A 22,962-nucleotide genomic window follows, 5' to 3' on the forward strand; every position below is an offset into this window, starting at 1 on the left:
CTTTTTGAGAGACAGACTACAAGTGCTTTTCAATAAATTACTATATTGTGCAAACTTTATTTGAATTCGGGGTTTCACTTTAGATTAAGACCAGTTCATTTTCTGATTACAGTGTAAACTAGTACTGTAGTTTACAGTAAGGCACTTTTTGACAAGTTTTCTATTTTCATGAGATAGTGAATTTGGGTATTTATTAGTTGTAAAATGTGGTCATTCGATTGGATATTGTCACGGCCCGGGCGGATTCCAATACTCACTCATCTGTGCGCTCTGCTGAGTGTACCTCCAAGAGCGCACCTGCGTGCGTCACTCCTGCAGAAGCTGCGCCGGTGCACAGCTGCGATCAATCAGCATTCAACGCACCTGTCGCTAATGAGAAGACCTGCCTTCTTAAACCAGTGCAAACCTGCATCCTGGGCAAGAACGTAGTCATTTGTTCCGGTACAGTAAGCCGATTATCAAGCTCTATGCATTCTCTCTCTGTGTTTCTCCCGCCCTGTGTTGATTGGTCTTGTGTTCCCCTTGTAGTTTCTAGCAGCAAACCTTTGTTCCTGCGTGACGAGCTGTGTGTCTCATCTCCCTGTGTTCCCCTCTGGTTCTCTGGCTGCCCCATTTGGATCTCGACTTCCCGCCTGGACACGGACTTTGACGCCTCCCTCCTCCTCTCGACCTCACGTCTGTCTCTCTGATCTCCGAGCTTGTTTTGCCCCCCTTGAACTACCGCACCTCGCTCAACACTTGCGGGTAACACTCTTCAGGTAATCTCCACACATACTCGCACACATACACATTTTGATTATTTAAACACATTTATATATATATATATATATATATATATATATATATATATATATATATATATATATATATATATATATATATATATATATATATATATATATATATATATATATATATATATATATATATACTGTATGTATATATATACTGTATATATATGTGTATATATATTAATATATTACATATGAACTTAATATATATGTATATGTATATGTATATATGTATATATATATATATATATATATATATATATATATATATATATATACATACATACATACATAGAGTTTAACGACGTCCCTCCTGTCTGTGCCGTCTCCTTCCTCCTGTACCACATAACAGATATACATTCTAGAATGATTGCTAAACTTGATAAACTACTAAAATGAATTAACTTTTCAAAAATATTCAAATTTAATGGGATGCAGCATATGTCTCGATAGGACTCAGTGTTGGTAAATGTAAAAAAAAGAAAAAGAAAAGTGTACTTACAGTTACCATGATGGAACCAACTCTATTCTTCCCCTTTTAGCCAGTAACACATGCACAATTCACAACCTAATCTGACAATTTATTGCACTATTGATTGGACTTGTTAACATTGGGTTAGATTTGTTGATGATTGCTTTAAATGAATTTTCAATTTTGAATGTACAAAACTATATTTTAATTCAAATATCTGACTAACATAATTTTAGTGTTTCACCAAATTTCAATTATTATTATTGTTGTTATAATAATAATAATTACTATTATTATTATTATTTCATAGTTTTTGTATATACAAACTTGAAGTCTTTTCAACTAAAAATATAAATATTTTAGTTACTTAGTTATATTATATTTCCAATGTAAAAATGAAAAAATACATATGTCTTATTAACTTTAAATTGTCATTGTATTATTGTTATTTTGATTATTTTATGTATATTTGTTTCATTAAATTAAAATATAGACATATTTAAAATACAAATATTTTATTTATTTTTACTTCATGTATTGATATCACTATTAATATTATTGCACATGTACTTAGTAATTTACTTTATTTTTCAGTTAACAATTATATTCTAATCAATGGCAAAAACTATCATCAATTTTTTTTCTTTTCATTATTTTTGGGACATCAACATGTGTGCATTATGACTAGAAATAATGTAAACAACAACTCAGAAACAACAACAACAAAAAACACAATCCCTGCGTCATTAGCTGTAATAAACCGGAAGTGGCACTCAAAATGACCAATAAGCTAAATAACAAAGGAACACAATACTACATAATAAAACCACCTTTTTGGCAGACATAGTGCGGTTATGAATAATAGGATGAATATAGACACTTAAATAGACATGTTATATGTCATCGCACGTGTATCATTTAATAAGGAAAGACTCACTCGTCCTTTGATGTCACGTGATTCACTCCGCGGCTGTCTCCTGTCAGTCTGGACGTTACCTCATCGTCGTTATTACATTTACTTCCGCCGTGACGAAACTGGGATAAATATTCCGAATAGCTGAATTTGGTCATGATTAACTGGGAGGTGGTGGCGGTGAACAAACGCGAGCACTGAGGCTGTTCAGCAGGCAGGCGGGCGGTGAGACTGTGGGCTGTCAGCTGTGTCTGCTCACATTATTTTGGGAGTTTATTGTGAGGAGACACACTGCAGGCTTCATCCCTATATGTCGCACACGCATACACCGCACCCTCACCCACACCCACACGCACACACACATTCAGATAACGTTGCCTTGTTGTTTGCATATACGTTTGCTATTTAAACGAGCTGATTAGATAGGAAAATAATATACCCTTCATACACTACACATAAGGAATTGTCAATTTGTTGCATTTCTGATTAAATGTTAATAATCATTACTTGGATGATCTTCTCTTTAGAGCTGTGATTATTATTATTATCCATCCATCCATCTTCTTCCACTTATCCGAGGTCGGGTCGCGGGGGCAGCAGCCTAAGCAGGGAAGCCCAGGGGCCGTATTTATCAAGCTTCTTAGAATTACTCCTAAGAAGTCTGCTAAGAGTTGACTTATGAGTAAAGAAATTATTCGCTGAAAGCTGCACTTAAAAGTTAGTTATCAGCGAAGTGTAGGACTGAATCTTAAGTGTCACACTCAGAGCTGAATTACGACATTACTATGTGCCGTAAACGGAATTTTAGGTGACGTCATTTCTGTGTCCATAGAAATGACCAATCACGGAAGGGAATCCCTTGTCTAAGAATAAAGAAATATCTTAGAAGTATTTAAGTGGACAATGGGAGTGTATATTTTGACAATAAACTACAAAATATTACAAAACAAACAAACAATATTGGCAATGAATCAAAAATAAATGTTTCCTTTTCTTTTTAATTTATTAATTAGGCAACTAATTTGAAACTAGTGTTGTTGCTGATGAGATGACGCCCCCTATTAAATCTGTGACAAAAATAATACCCGCTCTGTCTAAACGATACCGTTTGATCAGCTGCTCGTCATCAAACAAAGCCAGGACATCCTTCCGCTCCCTGAACGTTTGCGCACGTCTCTCTCGCCTCAGTGCCATCCCCCGCTGGCAACTCCTAACCACTTAGGACACCTCTGAAGGTCTCTTAAATATCGTGGAGAGTAGGAGTGATTCTTAGACTTAAGAAAGTTGATAAATAGCTTTTATTCTTAAGTTTGAGAGTAGGACTAAATCTCGCAAATTCTCAGGACTTAAGTGTAAAATGGCACTCTAAGACGCTTGATAAATACGGCCCCAGACTTTCCTCTCCCCAGCCATTTCGTCCAGTTCCTCCCGGGGGATCCCGAGGCGTTCCCAGGCCAGCCGGGAGAGATAGTCTTCCCAACGTGTCCTGGGTCTTCCCCGTGGCCTCCTACCGGTCGGACGTGCCCGAAACACCTCCCTAGGGAGGCGTTCGGGTGGCATCCTGACCAGATGCCCGAACCACCTCATCTGGCTCCTCTCGATGTGGAGGAGCAGCAGCTATAGTTTGAGCTCCTCCCGGATGACAGAGCTTCTCACCCTGTCTTCAAGGGAGAGCCCCGCCACCCGGCGGAGGAAACTCATTTCGGCCACTTGTACCCGTGATCTTGTCCTTTCGGTCATGACCCAAAGCTCATGACCATAGGTGAAGATGAGAACGTAGATCGACCGGTAAATTGAGAGCTTTGCCTTCCGGCTCAGCCCCTTCTTCACCACAACGGATCGATACAGCGTCCGCATTACTGAAGACGCCGCACCGATCCGCCTGTCGACCTCACAATCCACTCTTCCCTCACTCGTGAACAAGACTCAGAGGTACTTGTATTATTATCATCTTCATAATTATCATTATTATTAAATCGTTATGGTATCTATTATTCCTGCACTCTTAATGCACACATAGGCACTACACACACACACACGGTCTCGGCAGCAAACCTGATTTTAAAACGACTCTGTATTTATTTTTACAATTTTTTAAATATATTTTTAAATATTTTATTTTTTAATATTTTTATTTTTATTCATTAAAAAGTTTAAGTTAAAGTACCAATGATTGTCACACACACACACTCGGTGTGGTCAATCAATCAATCAATGTTTATTTATATAGCCCTAAATCACTAGTGTCTCAAAGGGCTGTACAAGCCACAACGGCATCCTCGGTGTCGAGTGGGTCTGACATAATATTGTGAAAGTCCAACACATCAGCGAAAGTCCAGTCCATGGTGGGGCCAGCGGGAACCATCCCGAGTGGAGACGGGTCAGCAGCGTAGAGATGTCCCCATCTGATGGACAGGCTAGCGGTCCACCCCGGAGCAGAGTAGAAAAGAAAAGAAAAGAAACGGCAGATCAACTGGTCTAAAAAGGGAGTCTATTTAAAGGCTAGAGTATACAAATGAGTTTTAAGATGAGACTTAAATGCTTCTACTGAGGTAGCATCTCTAACTTTTACCGGGAGGGCATTCCATAGTATTGGAGCCCGAATAGAAAACGCTCTATAGCCCGCAGACTTTTTTTGGGCTCTGGGAATCACTAATAAGCCGGAGTTCTTTGAACGCAGATTTCTTGCCGGGATATATGGTACAATACAATCGTCAAGATAGGCAGGAGCTTGACCGTGTAGTATTTTATAGGTAAGTAGTAAAACCTTAAAGTCGCATCTTAGGTGCACAGGAAGCCAGTGCAGGTGAGCCAGTATAGGCGTAATATGATCAAACTTTCTTGTTTTTGTCAAAAGTCTAGCAGCCGCATTTTGTACCATCTGTAATCTTTTAATGCTAGACATAGGGAGGCCCGAAAATAATACGTTACAGTAATCGAGACGAGATGTAACGAACGCATGGATAATGATCTCAGCATCGCTTGTGGACAAAATGGAACGAATTTTAGCGATATTACGGAGATGAAAGAAGGCCGTTTTAGTAACACTCTTAATGTGTGACTCAAACGAGAGAGTTGGGTCGAAGATAATACCCAGATTCTTTACCGAGTCGCCTTGTTTAATTGTTTGGTTGTCAAATGTTAAGGTGGTATTATTAAATAGATGTTGGTGTTGAGCAGGACCGATAATCAGCATTTCCGTTTTCTTAGCGTTGAGTTGCAAAAAGTTAGCGGACATCCATTGTTTAATTTCATTAACAATTTCATTAATTTCATTTCACCACACTCGGTGTGGTGAAATGTATCTCTGCATTTGACCCATCCCCTTGGAGGTGAGGGGAGCAGTGAGCAGCCGCAGTGACCACGCCCAGGAAACAGTTTTGGTGATTTAACCCCCAATTCCAACCCTCGATGCTGAGTGCCAAGCAAGGAGGTAATAGGTCCCATTTCATAGTCTTTGGTTTGAGCTAACGACCTACCGATCTCAGGGCGGACACTCGAACCACAAGGCCTTTGTGTGTTGCTATTACAGTATACTCTACAAAATGCTAAGAATTAATCAGCCCTTCTAAATACAATTGCAAATAAACTATAGTTTATAAAGTAGTTTGCAATAAACCAACAAAACATTTAGTTTTTTGTATTACCATTTATTTAAAGTTTGTACTGTCATGGCGGGGGGGGGGGGGGGGGGGGTCGCAGCTTACTGCGGGTTTTGTTCCCCCGGGATGCAGATGGACAAGGCGTGCAGGTAGGAACATGATTTATTCCTCAAAAATCAAAGAAGTACAAAAACAGAAAACAAGTCGAAGGGACAACGTGCCGATCGCACTGGACGCTAAAGCTAACACTTGGCATTGACTAGAGATAAGAAATACTCACGTAACTGTGGCATGAAGCAATCAATGAAGCCAGGCCGACTGACCGGCAAAGGCAGGATTAAATAGTCCCTCTGATTAGGGCTCGGGAAACGGGTGAGCTTCCCGAGCACCAATCAGAGACAGGTGGAAACAATAAGCACCCATGGTAACTAAAAACAAACAAGGGTGCACAAAAACAGGAACTTAGGGAGTCCAAAACTAACAGAATATAACAACACAGGATCCGGGCCACGGATCATGACATGTACATTATAAAAAATAAAGCTGGGGTCAATTTTGAGTCCAACTGCATATACTGTACGCATTCTTCATATCCTATATTTGTTATGTTTTTATACATGTTTGTAAATGTAGATTTGTTAATTTTTTTTGCATATATAATTATGGTCCAAGCTATGCCAAGCAATTTGATTTTGCACCATAATGTATTTTCTGTGGGAATGTGCATTTTATATATAACACAGAATATAGTTATTAAGTCTGATTGGCCACTATATGTAAGTACTGTACAGTAGAAGTGCCTTGGATGAAACCATTGATCAAAGTACTGTAATACACATTTAAATAATACACATAAAAGTACACATTTGCATAATACACTTATAAATAATGCACATAAAAAAGTACATTGCTGACCATACCACAGCCTCTAAACTGACATTTATTTCCCAATAAACAAATAAAATATTAAGAAAGAAGCTATACATGAGGTTTAATTATAATTTATAAATAATGGAGGTTTCTATGAATTGTTATTAAGCAGTTATTATTACATGGATATCAGCTTTTGAATGGAAGTTGCAATGCAAATAGACTTTTGAACACATCCTATTCCTATAGTACAGTAGCGCATGCAGTAAAGTCATAATTTCTGCATTTTGTTGGTTTCCACAAAGAGAAAATATCAACTTATGGTTATGGCAACATCGTTGGCCCTTGTGTGACCTTTTTTTCTTCCTGTTATCTGCTGCAGGGTTTGCATTGTCATTCTTATTCGTAGTACGTGACCATAATGCCTGTCTGCACAAAAAGGTTCCATTTCCTCAAAACAAGTGTGTAGAGTTCTGTTACGGCTGTTGACTCACTGCACACTTCTATCACCACATATACATTGTTGTCTCATCTTCCTACTCTTAAGTCTAAATAGCATGCTTGAAAGAAACAACAAATGTTGATTTGGACCGTTTCCGTTAAGTGAAGTTTTTCGATAATACTTTCAGTATCGTCTCATGGGGCAATACTACAAAAAGGAAACTTGGATTTAAAAAAAACTAAGAGTAGTAAGCGTAAAGCCTGTATAGCAATATAGATTTTTTTTTTGTCTTAACAATTACCTTCAGCTTCTTCAGCAATGCCCTTGTTGTTGTGGAGGTGTAGTTGGGAGTTTCACAAAGGAGAGGATCATGCATTGCTTTTTCGTGTTATCCTTAATGAACCATAGCGCCTTGTGCTGGTAGCGCTCGTGCAGCACCATACCCCAGACACATCTTTCTGCTACTCACTTGTGTTGCCAGCTATTTAGACAATAATGGCTAAGTGTTGACTCATATTAAGTATACATTGGTCCCTCAACGTATAATGTTTTTTTAGATAAGAGCTGTCTCTCAGCTAACTGTTTTTTTTTTTTAATTGAATTTTGCTTTAAGTTGCAAGCAAAATTTGAGTTACTAGCATCCCCGCCATTAGTTGGCGAAGCGAATGTCACAGTGAACCCTGTAAGATACGCCCCAAACATCGCTAGCATTCGCTTATAGCTGGAGATTGACATAACTTGGTTGTCCAACCATGGGAATGAAGAAAGTACTGAGAATAAGTCAATGACATTCATTAAATTAAAGAAATAAATCATCAAAACCTTGACTAAGCATGTCGCCAACTTGGCCAAGCAATTCAATTCTATCAGTGTTAATCTGCACCATACTTAAGCGGAATTAGGAAATGCCAGCCAAAGATGTTAAAATAATATCCATACGGCAATACCAAATAGATTTATTGTAATTAATTTCACTTGGAAATGTTGATTTGACATATGAGTGCTTTAAGTTAAGAGCTTTATCACAGATCCAATTGAACTTGTAAGTTGAGGTATTACTGTATAACACATTTGCTTTACAGGCTGCACACAGACTACTTTAAAGTGTGCCCCTTGATAAGATACACTGGAGTGAAAATGGCTGCTAAATGTGAGGTTGTGTAAATGTTTCTGATTCAAGAAAACATCTGGTTTAAGGGTTATATTTAAAAAGATAGTTAGTAAGCAGAATGTCATAAAGACATGAATTGATTGACTTAAACAAGTTGAAAAACTTGTTCGGGTGTTAACATTTAGTGGTCAATTGTACGGAATATGTACTGTACTGTGCAATCAATCAATCAAAGACACATGAGGAATCCAGTTCATTTATCTTCTCCTTCAGATGAGTGTTTCTGAAAAGTATAGAACTAAAATCTCAGTCAAGAAGCCAAGACGTAGTTAATTGTCTTCTCACCTGATCTGGTGAGAGCGGCTTGCTATAAAAAGAGGTTTCAAGTCCAGTCTGTTTTTTACGTCCACACTCAGTCTCTGGTAAAGAGACTCACATCTGCCGACTGCGATCATCCCAGAAGACGGTTTGTAGTCCACTACGAGGTACAGTGTGTCCGGATGATGTGCTCACAGATGCAGCTGATGAGCCAAAATACGAGTTAAGAGTAAAAAGATGATGTGCACGCTGAGTTAAACAGTTATTGTATCAAGAGGCCTGTCATGGGGGGTTTGTGCATTCTGTGTCTAAATCAGGCCAAGCTAATGTGAAAGAGCTGCAAAGTACAGCAGCAGCTCAGGCGATGAGGACAAATACCTTTTAAGGGCATGTTGAGCACTGTTTGCTCCAACTTGACTCTGAAGCTCCAGAGGGAAAGCTGACGGGAGGTTGTGTCCTTACTGAGAAGGTGATTGGACTGTAATATGTTATAGCAGGAGGGTGATATGCATTAAACCAGGGGTGTCAAACTTGTTTTCATTGAGGGCCACATCGCAGTTATGGCTGCCATCAGAGGGCCGCTTGTAACAGTGAATAATGTATGAATACGCCTCTAGATTTAATTATTAATTATATAAATTGTTTTAGGTAGACTGACAATTTTACAGTAAAAACTTTACATTTACAAAATTTCACTGTAAAATATAGTGTTTTTTTGTTTTTTTTAAAACATTTTACAGTAAACGGAAAAACAGTACCGCTGTTTGTTTGTTTGTTTGTTGTTGTTTTTTTGGGGTGGGGCGGGGGGGTTATGGAAAAAGCTGACAGCTTAGTTGCCAGAATTCTTGTGTTAAATTTACATTGTTTTTTACAACATTATTTTGTTAATGTTGCACGATGGGACAGGGGTTAGTGTATGTGCCTCACAATACGACGATCCTGAGTTCAATCCCGGGCTCGGGATCTTTCTGTGTGGAGTTTGCATGTTCTCCCTGTGACTGCGTGGGTTCCTTCCGGGTACTCCGGCTTCCTCCCACCTCCAAAGACATGCACCTGGGGATAGGCTGATTGGCAACACTAAATTGGCCCTAGTGTGTGAATGTGAGTGTGAATGTTGTCTGTCTATCTGTGTTGGCCCTGTGATGAGGTGGCGACTTGTCCAGGGTGTACCCCGCCTTCCGCCCGAATGCAGCTGATATAGGCTACAGCGCCCCCCGCGACCCCGAAGGGAATAAGCAGTAGAAAATGGATGGATGGATGGATGGATGGATATTGTTAATGGAAAAACAGTACAGTTCTTTTTTTTATTCTGGCAACTTAGCTGCCATTTTTTTTACCGTTAAAAAAAAAAGTACCGTAATACACCTTTAAAAACAACAACCGTAGATTTTACAGTCAAAAACTGGCAGCTCAGTCAACATAATTTTGACGCAAAAAACAGTAGAAGTTTTTTTCAAGTTACAGTAATATGCTGTAAAGAACAACGTGAAATTTATTGTCATTTTTATGAATTTGATGGGTAGTTTGCTGTAAAGTTAAGTATTTTTATTTATTTTTATTTAGACAAAAACATGATTGGAAAGTATGATAATATACTGTAATATTTGTTACAATATTGGATACTATAAAGTTTAAAAGGTATGCAATTTCAAGCAGTATATATTTTTTTTCTGTCAAAATGAAAAAAATCAATTACATTTAGTGGGCCAGATAAAATGATGCTGCGGGCCAGATGTGGCCTCCGGTCCTTGAGTTTGACACCTGTGCCCTTTATATATCCTTAAGGCCTGTGTATTTAGAAAAATAAATAATTAGTTATGCAGGGCTTTTACACTGCTGCAGGGGTCTGGCGGAAATATGAAACGGTTTCTTTTATGAATCCGATTGCGTTTCACAATCATGTCTGCAAAAGTGTGTGCAATGTGCTCTTCCTGCAACTAAAGTGGAAGTGGCTGTATGCGGTTGTTGTGTGACACAGACAAGTCCTTCAAGCGTGTCTATTTAAAGCTGGAGGAACTAAACCAGGGCAGCACGGTGGCGCACTGAGTGGTTAGTGCTTGTGCCTCACAATAAGAAGGACCTGGATTCGATTCCCAGGCTTGGTGTCTTTCTGTGTGGAGTTTGCATGTTCTCCCCGTGACTGGTTGAGTTCCCTCCCGGTACTCCGGCTTCCTCACACCTTCAAAGACATGCACCTGGGGATAGGTTGATCGGCAACACTAAATTGGCCATAGTGTGTGAATGTGAGTGTGAATGTTGTCTGTCTGTGTGTGGCAACCGAGTGAAGCTGGGATAGGCTACAGCCCCCCAAACCACCTACACCCATGCCCCAAAAAGTGCACTCAAAAAAGAGTGAGGAAAAAAACAACTAAAGACACACAAAAGGTGTGGAGAGGAATAAGTAAACACCACAGTTTACTTATTCAGCCGTAGCAGAGCCACAGGAACAAGGAGCGGGAGTGGAGCCAGAGCAGAGGAGATGGACATGACTGGAAGGGTGAAGCATCAGGTATCAACTGGCGCTGAGTGAGAGTGAATGTACTGGAGAGCTTAAGTTAGTAGTGGCCAAACTTTTTGACTTGGGGGTCGCATTTGGCTAAAAAAATTTGGCCGGGGCCGAAAAGCCGACTGCATGTAAAGTAACAATACATGTACACACATACTGTATAGCCTATACATATATATGTGTACATATGTATACATATTATATTGATATATTATATACATACATATATATATATATATATATATATATATATATATATATATATATATATATATATATATATATATATATATATATATATATATATATATATATATATATATATATATATACATTTACTTCTGAAATTATTGTACTTATATAGATATTAAACATGTGTAATGTATTTGAATAAGCATCTAAGCAAATTTGATATCAAAATCACTACACTAACTTCAGTTTTTATTCATATTTAATACAGTCATGTGTGCTGTCTCAGAGTGATCTGTGATCAGGTTTACAAAGCTGTTTTAATAACACATAATACAATTTTGATTTATTACCAAATTTAAGAGGGAAGTTTGTCAAACATGTAAGAGTACAGTACAACATGCGGTAAAGCCATATTTTTTAGATTAATCGCCAATACGTTGTTATATGGATGCACACGCGCACACACACGCACACACATAGACGTACGTTCACAAATACTTACTTCACAACGCTTTTTTTCGCCACACAGCAGAGCGTTGACTGTGACGTAACAACAACCATTTGTACCATAACACTTCAGTTTGCATTGATTCAAGCAAACTAGAACAGACTGTACAACAACACGTAACTTCAACTACTTCAATTTTAACACCCCCACACCGCCCCCCACATCAGACCCTGACAACAAAGCAATATGAAGTATAAACAATAAACCGTTTGATATCAAGAGTATGTGAAATTTCGACTCCAATTTTGTTTACTTCCGTGACGACCTCCTTAAAGTCGTGTAATCAATCAGAATTTTCAAACAGCTACAATGCGCAAAGCATGGGGAAGTGTGGAGAGAGTGTTTTGCATATCTTATATATGTGTGATATTAAATTACACGTAGTGCTTGAACATATTTTATATTGTCCACAAAGTTCACTGAGCAGGAAGCAGTTATGTGCGACAGTGTGTTGACTTTATTTGTTGGTTATAGTTCATTTATACCATGAGTAGGAGAAGTTGTTTGAATTAGGTCATATGAATTGATGCTGTGCTCAAGTCCCTTCTGAGCAAAATTCATGGTTACTGTCCATCAAATCCTATCTACTCCCACTAGGAGGCAGCAATATTGCTCCAATTCAATTCACAGGCGGACAAAGTTTGGGCAAAAACCCTCCTCAGGCCAATCTCCTCGTTAAAACTTGTGATATCTAGTAGGCTGCACTGAGGACTCCATCGGGCCGTAGTTTGGACACCCCTGGCTTGAGTAGTCATGTAGGAAATGGGTATCGGGTGTCCACGAAGGCCTCGTAGCCCGAAAACCAAGCATTGCAACACAAAGCAGAGCTGCCAGATCATGGTAGTTGGTGGTGTACTAACTCATGTGCTAATAAATATTATAATAAAAAATGCATTTTTTCATATCTTAATTCACACCGATTACATATAGTACTGATAAGAGTACCGATGAATACCGGTATTGATAAGGAATATCGATATTGGCATAGGTATCGATAAAATCCTAACAATATAAATCCCTAATTATGAGGACGTGTTAAATTGTTGTAGTGGTGTTATACCTTATGGCTGTTATTGGCGTGTTAAGGTTGGCATCAAAGTTTAAAAAGAGCATCAGAGTCTGTGTGCCTCCGTCAGGACGCTACCTTTTACTCACGAGACGTTAGCTGTACAATATCACCTTCAAGCATGACTTGTTGCAGGTGGCGGTCTGCATTCATTTAGCCCCAAAACTGAACATCGATAGCTACCCCCTTTTTCCAGTCTGGTTACTACTGATTACATTGGCACCGGTGCCATTAAAGAGGAAGTTTCGGTACCCATCCAGCACCAAATTCTGGCAACTGATTCACAAGACACCTAAAGATCCCCCATCCCACACGAAGTACAATGTTGCTGCCCAACACACACAGTTTACATGCACTATAAAACTATTTATTGCATGGGTTTGGTTAAAATTGTTTTTTTAAAAGGCATGTAAAACATTTTATTTTACTTTACTTTTTTAAAATGGGATTAACATATCTACAAAATAAACCCCCTTAAATAATTTGGATTTGTTAAAAATAAGTTTTTTTGCATAGAAATACAAACAAATTCAATATAAAGTGGCCAGAATATGACCTTAAATAATCATATAACCTGTCATTATTAACTTGAATATGATTATATATATGTCTAGTTTCCTTTAGAGTGTAAAGTAGAGATTATCTGATAGACATAGAATTATCATCAATTAATAATACAAATCATAGTAACACAGGATTATTATTATTATTATCATTATCATAAATGCATTTCCTAGGAGTTAAATCTCCTTCTGTCTTTATAAAGTAGTGACACCTCTGGTCAACCAATGAACAAGATTTCGCTACAGAATCTCCTCTCTGGTCAATAAAAGCACCATGAAGATTCTAGCGGGAACTCTCTTTCAACCCTTTCTCCATTACGCTTGCACCTCCTGGTACCCCAGCACCTCCAAAACCCTCAAATCTAGACTCCAAACATCCCAGAACAAGCTAGTCAGGTTACTTCTAGACCTCCACCCCCAGATCACACCTCACTCCTACCCACTTCTCCAAAGTGGGCTGGCTCAGGGTGGAGGACAGAGTAAAACAACTTGCACTGAGCCTAGTCTATAAAATCCGCTACACCTCCCTGATACCGAAGTACATGTCAAACTACTTCCTTAACGTAAATGACCGCCATAACCACAACACCAAGGGGAGCTCCACAAACCACGTTAAACCCAGATTCCGATCTAACAAAGGTCTTAACTCATTCTCCTTCTATGCCACATCAATATGGAATGCGCTCCCAACAGGTGTAAAAGAAAGTGCATCTCTATCCTCCTTCAAAACCGCACTAAAAGAACACCTCCAGGCAACTTTAACCCTAGACTAACACCCTCCCCCCTCCACATCCCACCTCAACCCTAGATTAAAACCCTCCCCCCTCCACATCTCACCTCCCCGGATTGTAAATAATCAAATGTAAATAATCAAATGTATATAGTTGTTCTTATGCTTTCTGAACTTACTATGTTCACTGTTCGCTGTACATATCCTACCAAGTCAGACCTATACACTGTTACAATGTCCATTTCTCAGATGATATAATTGTTGATGACTGAAGTGCTGATATCAACCAAATCTAACCTCCCCCCTCCCTCTACAACCCACCCCCCGGATTGTAAATAATGTAAATAATTCAATGTATATACTCTGATGATTAACTTAATTGTGTATTATGCTGATAGTATATATTTATACCATGAATTGATTAACGTGGACCCCGACTTAAACAAGTTGAAAAACTTATTGGGGTGTTACCATTTAGTGGTCAATTGTACGGAATATGTACTGTACTGTGCAATCTACTAATACAAGTCTCAATCAATCAATCAATCAGAATCAGAATCAGAATCAGAATCAGCTTTATTGTCATTACCCAGGGTAACGAGATTGAGGCCATTCCATACAGTGCGATAAAACAAGTGTACACTCTATACAGAGGGTGAAATGAATATGTACATGAATATCTACATGAAACAGGGTGGTTGGTGGAATGGGTTATTGCACCGAAGAGAAGGCAGTTATGAGGGTCAATGGGGAAGTCTGTTCAGGGTGGTTATGGCCCTGGGGAAGAAGCTGGTTTTTAGCCTGTTCGTCCTGGTTTTAATGCACCTGTAGCGCTTCCCAGAGGGCAGCAGGTGGAACAGGTCAGAGCCAGGGTGGGTGCTGTCCTTGATGATGGCACTGGCTCTGTTGAGGCAGCGGGAGGTGTAGATGTCCATCAGAGAGGGGAGAGGGCGGCCGATGATCTTTTGAGCCATCTTGACCACTCTTTGCAGCCTCTCCCTGTCTGCTGCAGTGCAGCTGCCGTACCATACTGTAATACAGTAGGTCAGCAGGCTCTCGATGGACGAGCGGTAGAAGGTCAGCAGCAGGTCAGGCTTCAGGTTGTACTTCCCTAGGACTCTCAGGAAGTGTAGCCGCTGCTGAGCCTTCTTGATGATTGCTGTGGTGTTGACTGTCCAGGAAAAGTCGTTGGAGATGTGGACTCCAAGGTACTTGAAGGAGTGGACCCCCTCCACACGCTCGCCGTTGATGTAGAGGGGGTCAGGGTCGGTGCTGCTCCTCCCGAAGTCGATGATGATCTCTCTGGTCTTGCTGGTGTTGAGAGCGAGGTTGTTCTCCGAAGACCAGGCCGTCAGCTTCAGGACCTCCTCCCTGTAGGCAGCCTCGTCACCCCTGGAGATGAGCCCGACCACTGTGGTATCGTCAGCAAACTTGACGATAAGGTTGTCACTGTGGGCTGGACTGCAGTCATGGGTGTAGAGGCAGTAGAGGAGGGGGCTCAGCACACAGCCCTGTGGGGAGCCGATGCTCAGCGTGCGGGTGGATGAGAGGTGGGGGCCAAGTCTCACATTCTGGGGTCGGTCCGTTAGGAAGTCCCTTATCCAGGCGTTTGTGAGAGGGGGGAGGCCAAGAGTGTCCATTTATTGCAGAGTCTGTCCGGGATTATTGTATTGAAGGCAGAACTATAATCCACAGAGAGCATCCGGACGTAGCTCTGCTGCTGCAATCAATCAATGTTGCCAACGTTAATCGAGTGTCTTGGCACGCACCACAGTTATGAGCAATGACATGCAAAAGTGAAACTCAAACATAAGTATATTTCTTCATCGTTGTTCAGAAAGGCTGGTTCTGTGTGAAAGCTTAAAGGTAAACTTCGATGACGTCATGATGCGTGTTGAGAAAGTATTCTTAAATTTGCCACCCAGGTGGAACGAACCATTTCGTATTTTTGATAGGGGTGTAGTTAATCTTAGACATTCTTCAATTAAGCAAACTTAATGTTGAACTTTATCAACCCTATTATTTAACTTCATCATTGAGCTCTATTAACTTTACACTAACATTCATGGCGTTTTTTCTTGTAACTTAAACATTTAAATATTAAAAAGCTCTCCTTTACTTTTAACTCACACACTTCCGTACTCACCAGTGAACCGCCAGTACCCGGATGTTATGATGGCGATGAATGAAGGTGTTTAGGGTCTATCCACGACGCACTTGTGTCCTATGTGAACGCACTTAAGTGCTCTAAATGCTAAGTGTAATTATGGAAGTGCACAAATTGAAGCACATTTCCACACGGCAGATTAAAAACAGACTTGCCTCTTAGGCAAGTCGCCATGACAACATAGAAACGATTCCAGCACATTCCCAGTCGTTTGGTGTTTGGTTTCTAGGCAACCGAGACACAAGTCCAAGAAAAAAAGACATCCGGAACGACCCAAATTGACTACTTAGCACATCATCCGGACTTGTGGAGAATAAACGATCTCAGCATGATGACCTCCTCGCTGCCTTTCTTGGTCGACCATGACCGTTTGAAGCTCAGGGTGGAGAAGAAGATGAGGAATATTTTCATAACGCAGCCTGATGATATCAGGTACGTAGGTCTTGGATTTGGTGTTAAAGGACCGTACTTTTATTTTTAAAAAGTAATGTTTTGTTGCTATCTTCTCAGGCCGAGAGAGGAGAATGTTAATTACATACCAATTGTGACTGAGGTAAGTTATTACATAACTTTATTTCTATGTATCTTATAACCCCTGTGACGTCACATAATGTTCATTTTAAAGCATTATTTATAACATTCGGTGCTTTTTGGACTGTTTTAACCAGACAGTTAAAACAGCAAAGACTCTTTGCTTGCAATATCACGTTTTCCCTCAAGGGACAACAATGAGTTAATAGTGATCAATTATATTTTTTGCAAATATTTGATCGAGTGAAATAATGTTAACATTAACACACCTAAGTAAGTAAGTAAGTAAGTAAGTACATTTTATTTATAAAGCGCTTTTCACAGATAAAATCACAAAGCACTGTACAACACATAGGTGAAGTAAAACAACAATTCAATTAAAACAACATGGGCAACATCATAAAAAGGATACAAAGTGGATTAAAAATGATAGTTAAAAGGTGCATTATCTAAAAGCATAACTAAAAAGAGAAGTTTTTAAATGTTTCTTAAAAGTTTCAACACAGTCAAGATCACGAGGGACTGGTGCAAATGTTTCCAGAGTCTGGGAGCTACAGCCTTGAATGCCAGGTCTCCACAGGTTGAATTAAATTTTTTGAACTGAATTATATTTATACAGCTGAGATAGGCTCCAGCACCCCCCGCGACCCCAAAAGGGACAAGCGGTAGAAAATGGATGGATAGCGCTTTTCTCTAGTGACTCAAAGCACTTTACATTGTGAAACCCAATATCTAAGTTACATCTTTAAACCAGTGTGTGTGGCACTGGGAGCAGGTGGGTAAAGTGTCTTGCCCAAGGACACAACGGCAGTGACTAGGTTGGCAGAAGCAGGGATTGAACCTGGAACCCTCAAGTTGCTGGCACTGCCACTCTACCAACCGAGCTATACCAATTCGTTTTAAAACAAGTTTTTGGGATCTTTAGAAGACCCTGGCCTGAAGACCGGAGGCTGCGCCCAGAAGAGTAGAGGCATAGCATATCAGTGATGTACTGAGGGGCCCCACCATGCAACACACAGACTGTCAGGACTAAAATCTTAAACTCTATGCGGAATTTAACTGGAAGCCAATGAAGACTGGATAGAACAGGGATGATATGGGTTTAACACAGACTATAATGCAGCAGAACCTATCAACACTCCAAATCAGTTTACTCTAGTGTTTATATATTTATTAACCCATTATTCTATTTATTTATTTGTCATTGTTAGAATATAGTCCTATATTAAAATTTTCCCCCATTTCTTTGGCCCCAGGTTGCAGCCCTTTTGTCTCAATTGCCTGGCATGCTTAAAAATATTTAAGTTCATCCTTCATGTTTTTGAATGGTTGGCTGTGCAGGATCCTAGCAGGATCCTTAAAGCTGGAGTGAACACGCTACAAAAGACTCTGGTTCTGAAGAAACAAGCAGAGCTGGAAGAGGTGAACAACCTTCTTGCCCTCAAAACAGATGAATTCAAGAGAAATGTGGAGGCTCTGTCTAAGAGAAGGACTGAATTGGAAACCAAACACCAGGAGGTCAATGCAACATCTTTCAACGTTACTGTAAAAAAAAAAAAAATACAGCACATCGTTTTTAAACTGCCTTTCCCCAACAGACTAAAGAAAAAGCGATGAAATTTGTGGAATTTGTGAATGCAAATGAAGCAAAGCGCAGCCGAGCCTTGCAGGAGTACAAAGCTGTGCGGGAACAAAACTTGGTGAAGCAGAAGGAGACGGAGGAGCTGACAAAGCAGCTGCAGCAACTTCAAGCCAGGTGAGACGTTTTGCACTTATAGGATCGACCGATTATCAGCGCCGATAGCTGCCATTTTGAAGTTTATCAATATCGACTGCTTTTTATCTGTATTGGCCAATATTTTTTTTTACAACTACAACAGAAATACATCTGCAGACACTATAAACACTATATACAAATATCATACCAGTCTAAATATTAGAAAGATAGTGAAGAATTAAGTTAGAAGTAATAATCAGTGTTTTATTCTGCAAACTGCGCTGCTGTGTTCAAACTGCAACCCCAAAGGAGGGCTTTTCAGCATTGAAAAATCATTATGTTTTCAACGTTGATTCAACAATTTAAAAAAAAAATTTTTTTTAAATGGTACCTATAATTAAACATTAATCAACATGGATTCTTGAACCTCAACCAAACTAACTAATCTGACCAAAATCCAACATTGAATCAATGTCTTTTGCTATCTGGGTTATATACAGTAATAAATAAAGAAGAGCAGTCAGCAGCACATTTCTGTTACATTGAATAAGAAATTGTCAGCCAGCTTGAAAAAATTATTACCTATAAGCTACATGCATGATGCCAGAATTAGTTTTATTTCAATGTTTGCCGTATTTAGAAATCGTAAATTTCATATTAATCATACTGTTTAGAAATCATTTATGTTAATTATGTTACAAACTGAGAACAGGAAGTGAACACATGTCTTAGCAATTGCTATGAAGTAGAAAAGGGGTAGGATTAAATAAGCTTTGCTTCTTCCTACTCCATTTCGAACATGTTGTAAAGAAAAATGAAAATTTGTAGAATATGTGATGTATCATATTGAAACTCTATACATTTTCGAAATAAACTTCAACCTATCAACCAAACAATATTGCAGGGTTCCTCACAAGGAAACCGATGTATTAAACCCATAAACTGTTGTAAAATTGATTAGCTTTCAAGTTATTGTAATGTATAAAAAGCCATATTTTAACCAATTTTCAGGAGATTCCCCATGTTATGAAGTGCAAATGTTGATGCTCCTCTTAGGCACACGTAATAAAGGTGTTTGTGAAATCTCCTGATGCTTTTTTCTGCTAAATTAACCACAACATTAAAACATTACCTCGCTACTGGTACAACATTTCCAAAAAATAATGTTACAAAAACAACCTAGTGCTTTGTCCAGCTGTTTACTGACCTATACTATTCGTGATTTGCTCAATTGGATATTGGCTCCAAATATCTGTTATCGGCCTCATTGACTACTAATAATCGGTATCGGCCTTAAAATACCCATATTGGTCGATTTCTAATTAAGAAGTAAATTTCCACCCTAATATCTGCTAGTTTCATTTCACAGGAGGCACATTTTAAAGGACAGGATAACAAAACACAAAATCTATGAGGACTACTTGCTGAAAACATTGGATTATCTCCCAAACAGTACGTAGACTTGTGTGGGTGTGACTGCTGCTATACGCACGAATCACATCACACTTGTGCAACCATCTTTAGACCACCTTGAGAGGGACTCTGACTGCGCGGTCACGCCTGTCATCCAGCGCCACGAGACCCTGTCCGTCACCCACCAGCAGCTGCTGCAGCGTCTGGGCCGTGTGGAGGAGGAGGTGGAGCTCCACAGGCGACAACTACACGCCATGAAGCAAGGACACAGCATGCATAAATTGGTCAGACATTTCAAAGACATATCTTCACAAACCTTGACACATCTCATGAACTTCGCTTTTTGTCTTTTAGATGGCAAGTAAGGAAATGTATGAACTTCAGAGGCAGTTGGAGAGCCTCAAAGAGAAGAACAAGCAGGAAGAAGACAAACTTTTGATGGAGCAGGGCCAGTCCAGAAATAAGGTGCTGACAGTTTATATTCAGATTGGACTCAACTAAGATTGGAGATCAATTAAATATTATTCCACTAGATGGCAGAAGGTATATACTGTATATTTAGATAACATTTTTGACATAAATAAATGATAAATGGGTTATACTTGTATAGCGCTTTTCTACCTTCAAGGTACTCAAAGCGCTTTGACAGTATTTCCACATTCACCCATTCACACACACATTCACACACTGATGGCGGGAGCTGCCATGCAAGGCGCTAACCAGCAGCCATCAGGAGCAAGGGTGAAGTGTCTTGCCCAAGGACACAACGGACGTGACTAGGATGGTAGAAGGTGGGGATTGAACCCCAGTAACCAGCAACCCTCCGATTGCTGGCACGGCCACTCTACCAACTTCGCCACGACATAAACATTTTTTTTTAATAAATTGAGAGGCACTATATTAGGGGTGTCAAACTCGTTTTCATTGAGGGCCACATCGCAGTTATGGTTGCCCTCAGAGGTCAGCTTTTAACAATGAGTAATATATAAATATACATTTATATTTATAATACATTCACAATAATATTTTTTTACATAAGCTGCAAAAAAAATATTTACATTTTACTGTAAAAACTGACTGCTCAGTCACCAGAATTTTACAGTAAAAGCAGTGGGTTTTTACAGTATATAAAAACATTGAATAAAGGGAATGGAATGGATAAACAATACCACAGTTTTTAGCGGTAAAATTCAAGCAACAGAGCTGCTAGTTGTTTTTTTTACTTTCAAATCTTGTTGTTTTAATGTTTTTTTTTGTTATTTTTTTAATGTTTTAGTGTCTTATTGTATATGGGGGAAAAAAACAGTACCAAAGTTGATTTTACGGTAAAAAAAACTCAAGTCGGCGGAATTGAACCGTAAAATCTATTGTCAATTTTACGGTCTACAATTTGATAATTTGTTTTGAAATCATAAGTCAAGCAGATATTTAAGTACAGTATTTATCTTTATTTTAACAAAAAGTATTTTTGGAAACATAATGTTTTGATGATATTGAATTTTAAAAGATAAGCAATTGCATGCAGTACATGATTTTTTATGTCAAAAAGGAAAGAACAAATATATTTAGTAAGACAAGATTTAGCATTTTATTACCGCATATTATTTCCAGGCTTTCGCGGGCCAGATTTGGCCCCCGGGCCTTGAGTTTGACACCTGTGCACTATATGCATTCAAGTAGGCTGTATCAGTTAACTACGATATATTTCCTACTAATTGATATATTTTTGGTCTAAAATCTATATTCCGATAGAAATTGCAGCCTCATGCAATAATGATATATATCACAGTATATTATTTTGGAAATAAATGATAATAGAACAATTTCAAAAATGGTTAATAAGGCTACTAATTTGGCTGTTAGCGTATGTGGCAACGTTTTAAATCATGTCCAATGGTATTATTTTCTTAAAACTGTCATTAATCTACTTGCTAATTTACTGTTAATATCTGGGTACTTTCTGTTGTAACATGGTTCTATCTGCACGTCTGTTAAAATGTAATGGGTCAAGGTTAAAGACCTCCAGTGTATAGATACATATTTCCTGAGTTTGTTAAGAGTAGGGACATTTTTATAATGATAAAATCATAATTATTGCAGTATCAACTATATACTGTTACTACTTGGTATCGTTATGGTCAATATTTGTATTGCTCACCCCACCTCTGTTTACTTTCAAGACCTCAAGCTCAGTGATTAACATGTCCAGCATATCAAGCTTTTCTTTGTCCTCGTTAAAAAAAAAAAAAGTGTAATGGTATATGGTCTTGCTTGTAATATATTTGTTAAACTTTATTTTAAACTTTGATATTATTATTGTAATATAGAAACAATATGTAATAGTATTCTTTGCCACAAATGTGACATTGAGACATGCCAGTCATGTACTTTTAAAAGGTTTTAATCATTATTTTAAACACATATATTATTAAACCTAATTAAATATTCAATGAATAATTAAATACAGTACTTATTGTATGTAAAATGTATTTTGTCTAAATCATGTGTCAGGCTGAAGAAGTGGGAAGTTTAATCCTGGCCGTCAACAACCTTGCAGAGCAGTGTTATTTACCGTCCTATGGACCTCTGGAGAGCATGAACGCGTCAACAATGATGGACATGGTGAAGGTAGAGAGGATAGTTTTATTAATAGTTCAACTGATAGTTAAGTTGAGTCCAACTAATCTAACTGGTCCTTCAGGAGTATTTTGCAGACAAGGCCGACACAGAGAAGAGAGCCAGGAGACTGATGATGGAGTGCGGTTCCCAAGCGACCATCAAAACTGCTTTGACGGACAAGAGAGCGAGAGTATCACTGCACAGCTTTGGCAGTAAAAGCCAAATCAAAAGTCCAAGTAAAGTCAGCAGGAGGAGCCAGGAATCGTGTTAAGAAGCTACTATCCTTTACTACTACATTAACTTACTGTGAATTGTTCGGCACATGTATATTATAATGTTGTATGTTGAGATTAATATGAAAATAAAAGGAGTCAGAACTATAGTGTACTGGGAAGTAACATCTGTACTTCGTCACTAGCATTTATCTCACA

The 22,962-nt window shown here is 38.8% G+C and overlaps 2 protein-coding genes across 5 annotated transcripts in view; one reads left to right on the forward strand and one right to left on the reverse strand.

The window, feature by feature from the left end:
• The window catches only part of LOC133646641 (ankyrin repeat and SOCS box protein 2-like), a 29,522-nt gene extending 20,695 nt beyond the window's left edge, over window positions 1–8,827 (reverse strand). Inside the window, exon 1 of one of the 2 annotated variants that reach the window (XM_062042223.1) lies at window positions 8,547–8,827. In XM_062042223.1, the coding sequence (XP_061898207.1) occupies window positions 8,547–8,656 (110 nt within the window). In that variant the 5' untranslated portion in view covers window positions 8,657–8,827. Of the gene's footprint in view, window positions 1–2,200; window positions 2,454–8,546 lie in introns of those variants that run through there. The other variant, XM_062042222.1, reaches the window with a different exon arrangement.
• si:ch1073-416d2.4 (coiled-coil domain-containing protein 42 like-2) lies at window positions 529–22,912 on the forward strand. Of its 3 annotated transcripts, none has more exons than XM_062042224.1 (10): window positions 529–758; window positions 16,481–16,683; window positions 16,762–16,804; window positions 18,124–18,300; window positions 18,381–18,538; window positions 19,869–19,951; window positions 20,024–20,196; window positions 20,267–20,377; window positions 22,424–22,540; window positions 22,614–22,912. In XM_062042224.1, exons 2-10 carry the CDS (start codon window positions 16,580–16,582, stop codon window positions 22,800–22,802), a joined length of 1,155 nt encoding a protein of 384 aa, XP_061898208.1. In that variant the 5' UTR covers window positions 529–758; window positions 16,481–16,579; the 3' UTR covers window positions 22,803–22,912. The 3 variants fall into 3 exon arrangements, with proteins under 3 accessions (XP_061898208.1, XP_061898210.1, XP_061898209.1); XM_062042226.1 differs by lacking the exon at window positions 529–758 and adding an exon at window positions 11,010–11,028; XM_062042225.1 differs by lacking the exon at window positions 529–758 and adding an exon at window positions 15,559–15,634.
• Window positions 22,913–22,962: the final 50 nt, after the last annotated feature.

This window comes from Entelurus aequoreus, linkage group LG03, assembly GCF_033978785.1.
Source record: "Entelurus aequoreus isolate RoL-2023_Sb linkage group LG03, RoL_Eaeq_v1.1, whole genome shotgun sequence".
In the NCBI taxonomy this organism is placed as follows: Eukaryota; Metazoa; Chordata; class Actinopteri; order Syngnathiformes; family Syngnathidae; genus Entelurus; species Entelurus aequoreus.

Bases quoted from the DNA above. Each gene is read 5' to 3' on its own strand.
- si:ch1073-416d2.4 (XM_062042224.1), top strand. From the start codon at position 16,580: ATGATGACCTCCTCGCTGCCTTTCTTGGTCGACCATGACCGTTTGAAG. The intron at 18,539-19,868 runs GTGAGACGTTTT...TTCATTTCACAG, and splicing joins CTGCAGCAACTTCAAGCCAG to GAGGCACATTTTAAAGGACA. The intron at 19,952-20,023 runs GTACGTAGACTT...AACCATCTTTAG, and splicing joins ATTGGATTATCTCCCAAACA to ACCACCTTGAGAGGGACTCT.